The sequence below is a fragment of the Condylura cristata genome, unplaced genomic scaffold (genome assembly GCF_000260355.1).
Source record: "Condylura cristata isolate star-nosed mole 26May11 unplaced genomic scaffold, ConCri1.0 scaffold00017, whole genome shotgun sequence".
NCBI classification, from domain to species: domain Eukaryota; kingdom Metazoa; phylum Chordata; class Mammalia; order Eulipotyphla; family Talpidae; genus Condylura; species Condylura cristata.
Window position 1 is genome coordinate 7,969,573 of NW_004567118.1, and position 8,741 is coordinate 7,978,313.

At 52.7% G+C, this 8,741-nt stretch overlaps 1 protein-coding gene across 1 annotated transcript; it reads left to right on the forward strand.

The window, feature by feature from the left end:
* Window positions 1-2: 2 nt before the first annotated feature.
* RSAD1 (radical S-adenosyl methionine domain containing 1) lies at window positions 3-5,928 on the forward strand (the record flags this gene model as incomplete). The annotated part of the gene is made up of 10 exons (XM_012726056.1): window positions 3-38; window positions 353-486; window positions 580-784; window positions 2,795-3,160; window positions 3,358-3,421; window positions 4,111-4,258; window positions 4,476-4,530; window positions 5,079-5,182; window positions 5,349-5,498; window positions 5,643-5,928. Coding segments are annotated over 9 exons (1,230 nt in total), but the record flags the coding sequence as incomplete, so codon positions are not given.
* Window positions 5,929-8,741: the final 2,813 nt, after the last annotated feature.

Genomic DNA, 8,741 nt, shown 5'->3' on the forward strand with positions numbered 1-8,741 from the left:
CGGCGCGCAGGAGCCGGAGCGCGGCGCTCTACGTGCACGTGAGTGGCAGGCAGGGGCGTGGCCGCTGTCACGCGTGGGCCCCCACCCGCGCCAGGCTGGGAGGTGCCGGGGTTCAGGATCCGAAGTCGGGGTCCTCCCAGTGCGGCGATCGTGACCGAGTGATTGCCCTTCTGCGCTGCGGTTTCCCCGCATTGAAGTGGGCAGAATTTTAAACCTCGGTCCGACTTGCCCCTGGAGGGTTCCATTGCTTAGCCTCGGAATGGCGCTGCGCAGGTGTGTGCCAGAACCCTGGAAGTGGCCGGGGCCACCTGGGGTCACCCTCCCCACCCCACCCCGCCCACTCTCCCACTAGTGGCCGTACTGTGAGAAGCGCTGCAGTTACTGCAACTTCAACAAGTACATCCTGCGGGGTGTGGATGAGGCGGCCGTGCGGAGCTGTCTGGTGACTGAAGCTCAGACACTGCTGCGGCTCAGTGGGGTGCAGCGGTGGGTACAGAGGCTGGACGCGTGGTCTGGGAAATTATTTGGGGGTGGGGACGTTGGTTCAGCACAAGACTCATCTCCATCCTCTTTCCCCAGGGTGGACTCTGTGTTCTTTGGGGGGGGCACTCCCAGCCTGGCCAGTCCTCACACGGTGGCTGCTGTCCTGGACACGGTGGCCCAGGCAGTGCACCTGCCTGCAGACACGGAGGTGACATTGGAGGCCAACCCCACTTCAGCCCCAGGCTCCAGGCTGGCAGCTTTTGGGGCAGCAGGGGTCAACAGGTTGTCCATTGGCCTTCAGGTAACCCTACTCGTAACCCTACTCGCCCACCCGGTCTCAGGGCATGGAGACCTTCCGAGCTCTGCTCCTCTGGTCAGATTCATGCATTCATGGAGGAGACATTTACAAGTTCCTTTTGGTGCCAGATCCCCCTAGGTACTGAAAAATGTGTCTTCACACTTGTCACTACTTAGTTGCCTGCTGCTGGGCTAGACCACAGGTTCCATGAGGCAGGGATCATGTGCCTTTTGTTCATCACTGTATTCCAAGCACCCACCATTGTGCCTGGCACACAGTAGGTATTCAAAAGAGACTCGTTGTGTGGTTGGAGACACAGGAGGAGGCAGCCAGGTGATCAGATCGTTGCATCATGGTAAAGGCTGCCTACAAAGGCTTTCAGGGTACAGACGGAAGGGCCTCTGCATCTGATGAAATCATGGAAATCCTCCTGGAGGAGGTGATTGACCCAGGAGGAGTTCACCTGGGGAATTGACGTGGGAGGAAAAGACACAGGATATGGAAGAATCTTGCTTATTTGGGGAAGCTGTGAGTCATTCCTTGTGACTCAAAAGGCTGGAGATCAGACTGCAAGGTAGGATCTAAAAGCCTTGGGCTAAAGAGTTTGGATTTTTTGCCTATGGGGTCCCTGAGTGTTTTTAAGTAGGGAGAAACCTGTTCTACAACTGACACCTGGTATTTCCATATCTGGTATTTCCCTGCTTTCTATCTGTGCCACTTATCACTGATTTTGGGGTGAGGACTTTTCCTGATGGGATATACTGAAAAGGATACATCATCTCTCAGATCTACCCTCTAAAATGCATATCTTAAATCTGATTGTGGCGAACCTTAAATCAGGAAAGAACCTTCAGGAAAACCTAAGTTCTGAGGCTTTTTGTGGTAAGGATGTATAACATGAGATCCAGCTAGACTCTTAGTAGTAAATGCACAGTGGAGTAATATTAACTATAAGCACAATGCTATACAACAGCTCTCCAGAATATGCTCATTAAGAGACATTTTAAAAAACAGCTGTCTGTACTCTTCAATGTCAAAAGACGATGAAAGGCTGAAGCTCTGGACTAGATTAAATGGGATTAAAAAAAAAACAGTGACAGCTGACAGCTGTGGCCCCTGACAGGATCCTGGATTGGGATGGGAAGAGGAAATTACTACAGTCCATCTTAGGTGCTTGGCCAACTTTGAATATGCTTATGTATTAGATGTTACATTCCTGAACTCTGTACCTGGACTGTGCTTATGTAAGAGAATGTCCTTATTCTTATGAAATAACATGCTTAAGTATTTAGGGGTAAGGGGAGTACATTATGTAAATAAACTTGAATAACCATATTTCAAGCGCTCACTAGCATGTGGCCAGTGGCTCCCATCATTTTACTAAAATGTTTCCTACCTGCACTGACCAATACAGTAGCTACTGGACACCGGCTAGCAAGCACCCGAAATGGAGTTATTTAGATTTAATTAACTGTCGGACGGCTGCGCTTACTATGTCAGACAGTGCAGAGAGAGAACATTCCATCACCAGAAAAAGTTTTCTCAGACAGTGCTCACCTGTAACTTATTCTCATGAGTCAGCAGTTTTAGAAACCAAAGTGACAAATGTTAGTTGATGGATTCAGATGAGTTATTTATTGTGCTTCTCCCCCCAACTTTTCTTGAATATTCAAAACAAAATGTGAAAATTTAAGGCTGGTAGCTTTGAAATCAGTCAGATTCTCAGTTTGACTTGGCATTTGTGTGACCTTGGGTGAGTTCCCTAAGATTTCTAAACCTCATTTTTCTCATGTGTACCATGGAGCTAACACTGGACAGTGTGAAGAATGGCTGGAAGCTGGAGGACAGCACTTGGACATGGACTCTCCCGAGAGGGGTGCCCATGGATCCGGCTTGTCCACCCGCCTTCCAGCTCCCTGCCGTGTCCCGCCTTTTCCCCTGTGCCTGTCCATGGCAGTTGACTGCCTCCCTCCGGGCTGACCTGCGTGCTTACACTTGACCCTCTCTCCTCAGTCCCTGGACGATGCTGAGCTCCAGCTGCTGGGGCGGACGCACTCGGCCAGCGATGCTCTGCGGACACTGGCAGAGGCCCGGCGCCTCTTCCCTGGCCGCGTGTCTGTGGACCTGATGCTGGGGCTGCCGGCACAGCGAGCTGGGGCCTGGCTGCGGCAGCTGCGGGAACTGCTTCGCCACTGTGACGACCACCTGTCCCTCTACCAGCTGACCCTGGAGCGGGGCACGGCGCTCTTCACCCGAGTGCAGCAGGGCTCGCTGCCTGCCCCTGCCCCTGACCTCGCTGCTGAGATGTACCAGGAGGGTCGGGAAGTTCTGCGCGAGGCCGGCTTCCGCCAGTATGAGGTCTCCAACTTCGCCCGGAATGTAAGTCCTGGGCTGATGGTGGGTGCAGTGCGCAATGGCAGGCTTGGGAGTGACCCTGGTCACAGGCCTTTTGGGGAGAAGGGTCTTGCTTGGTGCTTTCAAGGCTGCATTGGTGGGTCATTCCACTGGGTACCCTTACCTGAGCAGAGGTGGGTCCTCTCCTTCACGGGCACTGACTATTCCCTCCCTCCCCACAGGGGGCGCTTAGTATCCACAATTGGAACTACTGGCAGTGTGGTCAGTACCTTGGCATTGGGCCTGGTGAGTCCTCTGTGAACCATAGAAGGGATAACTCAGGGAGTGTTATCACCATTCTGTGTTTTGTTTTGTTTTGTTTTGTTTTGTTTTGTTTTGTTTTGTTTTAATGCATACAGAACTGGGGGAGAGGCCAGAGGTGCAGGGGGTAAAAAGATTGACCAGAGTCAGAGTGGGGAGCAGAACAGGCAGACTGAATAAGTACACTGCTGACGGGAGCAGCAAGGAGACAGGAAAGGTCTTCTGTGCCATGTGGGTCACCTCGGGGCCAGGGATTGAACTTGCATCCAAGCAGCTGCGGCCAGCTTGTAGTGCTGTGCTTAAGTCCACTGTGCCACCACAGTTCTGTGTCTTGGTTCACTTATTTAGCCTCTTATTTATACGTTTCCTCATAAAGTGAAACAAAACGATAACACCTACTTCATAGTGCTATTGGTTACGTATTTTGAGGTTCTTAATACAGTGTCTGGCACACTTTAGTGTGCATCAGAATTATGTGGAGGATTTGTTGAAACCCACATTGCTGGGCCCCACCCCCAGAATTTCTGACTGGACAAGGCTGGAGTAGAGCTCAAGAATTCACATCTCTACATGTAGATGCTGTAGGACCAGGGGCCACACTTTGAGACCACTGGCTGAACAGCTGCAAGCATCCAGTGTGGCTGCTAGTGAAGTAGGCCGCTTGTTGTTGTCAGGGGCCCATGGGCGATTTATACCTCACGGGGCCGGGGGCCACACCCGCGAGGCTCGGATCCAGACCCTGGAGCCTGACAACTGGATGAAAGAGGTGAAGCTATTTGGTCATGGCACCCGGAAGTGTGTCCCTCTGGGCGAGCTGGAGCTGTGAGCATCTGGGGGCACAGGGGCCTTCACCCGGGGTTTTCCTGCACTCCCCAAAATACTTCCACATGCACACCTTTGTTTCTTGCCTTACGCTGTCTCCACCCTACCTCATGCTGCATGCTTCTCACAAGCCCCCCGGTGCATATTCCTATATGTGGGGCTGAACAGTGGAGAGGCACAGGGCCCGGTCCCAGAGCCCTGCTGTGTTTCCTTTCAGGCTGGAGGAAGTGTTGGCCATGGGGCTGCGCACAGACGTGGGGCTCACTCACCAGGTGAGAGCTCCAGGGTGCCTGCACACGCCCTCCATTCCTCTGGGGCTTTGCTCCAGCCGGCGTCTGATGGGCACAAGCACTAGACTGTGGCGCAGTGGTGAGACCGCTGCCAGGGCTGCAGGCCCTGGGGCCTAGTCCCTTTCTTACTGTATCTGTAGGCACACATCCTGCTGTCTCTCTGAACCCAGCTGTGTGGGAGGACACACTAGATTAGGGATAGCAAATGTTTTTGAAATATAATAGATAGCGATTGTAATAGAGCTGTTCTGGGAGTAGTCAGGCCGGAACACCCTGGCCGGGGCTGGCGGTACTCGGAGCAGAGGAGCAGGGGGAGACCTGGCGTGGCTGGGAGCTGGGTTTCATCCTGATCACGGAGTGGGGTAAAGGTGCCTGCCTCCCTGCGGGCCCAGTGGCCTGGCCCTGGTGTATATGCATCAGTGCTGGAACCTGGATGCCAGGCTGTTCCCCCTGCACCCCTCTGCCTGGGGTAGCCCTGCCAGTTAGCCACCTTGTGGTTCCTGCATTCCTGAGCCTTCTGGTTTCCCCAGCACTGGAAGCAGTTTGAGCCCCAGCTGACCCTTTGGGACATATCTGGAGCAAGCAAGGAGGTGGGGGAGCTGCTGGAGCAGGGCCTACTGCTGCTGGATCACAGGTATGGGGGGTGGTTTAGGGGTCCCAGGGAACCCTGGCTATAGATCCACAAACACAAGAGAGATGAAAAGAAGGGACCAGTGGGTGTTGGGGCTTGACACTGGTGGAGAGGGGGGATTGAAACTGGTAAGACGAGGCCATCGCATCCAGGCATCTTGGTTTTCCAGAGGTCTTCGATGTTCCTGGGAGGGTCTAGCTGTGCTGGACTCTCTGTTACTCACCCTCCTGCCTCAGCTCCAAGATGCCTGGCAGCAGAGACATCCCTCTCCTGTGCCAGGAGGATGACCACATGTTCTGGTGTCCCAGGACTGTGTCAGGTGGGCCGTGGGGGCTGGGCTAACGCTACCAACATCCACTCCAGTCATGGCTGGCTTGGCACCCCCGGGGGCCTGGCTGGGTCAGGTGGGTGGAGGGCCTTTCAATCTGGGAATTGGCATCAACTGTGCCCACCACTTCCACAGCAGGAGCAGGGATTCTGCGTCAGTGCCTGTCGTTACTGGACTCCAGAGAAGATCCTGGACAGCAAACAGTTCTGAACAATAGGTCTGCCAACCTTTCACCCTGAACAGTACAGTGCAGGACACAGGAGGAACTGAGCTGTGCTGGTGGGCCCTCTCTGAGGACGGGAGAGATCAGAGCCAGCCTTGCTCACAAACAGGGTATGTCTGGGGGGGCAGGAGCCACAGGCCCTGCCTTTCCACTGTTAGAGTGAGGGTGCAGGCAACTAAGCAGAGAGAGAGGGGAGAGAGGGGGGAGAGGGGGACTTCAGGAGTGACCTAGAGCCTGGTAAGCCACCCCTGAACACCTACCTGCAGAGATGGTTATGGGGTTATAGTTGAAGAGCCTGAACCTGCCTTTACCTGGGTCCTCTCCATTGTCTGGCTCCTTCCCGAGGTGTGGAATCCTGATTTGGGGCTAGAGGCTTAGTCTCAGGCCAGAGATTGCTAACCTCCTTGCATTTCACCTGGGAGATTTTAAACCTACAAAAAAGTTGAAAGAATAGCTCACTGTAAACCCGAGAGCCTTCATTACAGGGTGTCTGCAAAGCCTGGCAATAGGCAGGTATTTATAATGTTATCAAGGATACCTGTGGCCTGGAATAAAATGAGAGTGTTTCCCGTGCTCACTGATGGTTGTGTTTTGACAACATTTACTTTATCTTTCATTGCTAGCTGCCTTGATTCTTTCCGTCCTCCCTTTCTCTTTCAGCTGCACCATTTGAAAGAGAGTTATAGACATTAAGCATTTTAACTTTCATCTCTTCAGAAAAAGAACATTGTCCATATAGCCTCAACACTGTGATCCGTGCAAGGACATTGTATCGTGCAGTAACATGCAGTCTGTTTTCAGATTTCACAGGTCTTTCCAAAACACCTGAAAGCTCTCTGGGGGACGCAGACCCCAGTGCAATTGTCTGCTTTACTTTTGGCTATTGAGTCTCTTCTGCGTCTTTTCTAATTTCCCCTCCCTCCTTCCTTTTTCATTTGTTTTCTATGCAGCTGAACTTCTGGGCCACTTGACTTGTGGGATGCCTCCTTATCTGGCCGAATCTGACTGTTTCCTAATCATGGGATTTAGGCTGAGGCTCCTGGCAGGAGCACTATATAGATATTTTTTTAAAGATTAATTTATTTATGCATACATAACCAGGGTACAAGCCAGAGGCGCAGGGGCGGTGAAAGGATTCACCAGAGACAGTGTGGGGAGCAGAACAGGCCAACTGATAAGTACACTGCTGAGGGGAACAGTGGGCGGGTCAGGAGAGGTCTGCTGCGCCATGTGGGTCACCTCTGGAGCTGGGATTGAACTCGCACTGAAGTGGCTGCGGCCAGCTTGCAGTGCTGCATCCTAACCTGTTGCGCCACCAGGGAGGGCCTTGTATAGTATTATTGATGCTGTGCCACTCCACATATGAACTGTCAGGCCGGCCCACTACAGTAACTCTCATTCTGAGCACTCGAGGAAGGTGATAAGTGTCCAACTGCACCCTTATTCTGGTGCACTTTTTTCTTTGAAATTACTAGATTATCTATGGAGTGAGAACCTCGAGACCAAATCGGTGTTCTGGTCTTTGACATTCATTTTGCACAGTGATGTTCGTATCCTCTGATATTTCTTCCTAAACCAATGATTAGATTGGGGATGCCCAAGTATTAAGTTATGACTGTCTTTATTTCACTCACTCATAGACAATCACCCATAGAACAAGAATTTTCCCTTTTGAAGGGCTGATACCTTTAACCTGCGACTTGTGTTTTGTGCGTATGTGTGTGAAAGAGACAGAGATAGAAAAAAAGGCATTTTCCTATGAAGAGGCTCCATAACGTTCATATCATATCAAAGTCATTTAGTACTACTGCCAATCAGGGCACCAGCTGGGTGACTAAGGATGGGGTCCCCTGCACCTCTCAGAGGTGAGCACATGCGTCTCAGGTGCCCAGTGGGTGTGAGTTATCAGTCCTCTGCCCCTGTGATAACGTGGTAAGTGTCACTGCCTCTCCTTGATTCATGAAATATTCAGCAGGCACTAATGGTGTGCCGGAGACTGTGCCAGGCACAGCTGGAGGAATGAGACCTGTCTCGGTCCTCGAGGAACTCTGTGTGCATAGATTCGTGAAGAGATGCGTTTCCAGGTTATCAGTCAAGAGGTGCGGGCAGGCTGGGGAGCACATCCGGCTCTGAGGGCGGGAGCTGGAAGAGGAAGACGTCGGTTGCACTCCGTCTTCTGACCCTGGAGCAGCTTGTCGATGCCCTGTGCCGCCCCGGGGAACTCTTCCTGAGGCTCCGCGTGATATCCAAGAAGCGAGCTGGGCGGGCGGAGCAGGTAACCCGGGTCTGCTCGGGTTTCTCGCAGCTCCCGGCTCTTGCCACCCGAGATGCCCGGGCCCTTCCTGCTGAAGAGCTCGTGAGGCGGTGCGGAGGGGCTGGGCGGCAGCCAGGGCCAGGTGGGGGTGGCACAGATCACCTTTTGTGACTCAGTCTGGCCCCACCCTTGCCAGGTGAACCAGACTCCCAGGGAGGTGGAGCCCAGGAATCTAGTTTTTAAATGCTCCCTAAATGACTGGACTTTGGGAGCCTGTCATCTCCTGCCTTCTATCCTGAGGCTGGCGCCAGGGGACACGGCTCCCGCCAGCCCTGACAAAGCGGAGGTGGCCTCCCCTGTGCACCCTGGCTTTCCAGGCTCCGCCACAGGGAGGTTCTCCGCCACGTTGAAGTTGGACGTAGTCTTGTTCCCGCCATGCTGAAAAGGACATGAGCGCCATTAAAAGGGGGAAATAAGCTACACTGGGGACAGGAGATGAGAGGAAATGTAATTCATGTGCATGTGTAATGTGTGTGCAAGAGCACTGATTTTAGAGTCCCATGATTAAGTCCCCATCCCATCGGGTAGTAGGCTGGCAGGTTTTTAGTTTCCATTTTATATGTGGGAACATTCAAACATTCCTGAGTCACGTCATAATGTAATAAGTTGCAGACTTGACACTCTGGACACCCAGAACATCCTGTTACAACATTTTATATTTACCAGGATTCCAGGTCAAGTAACCTGTCTCTTAGAC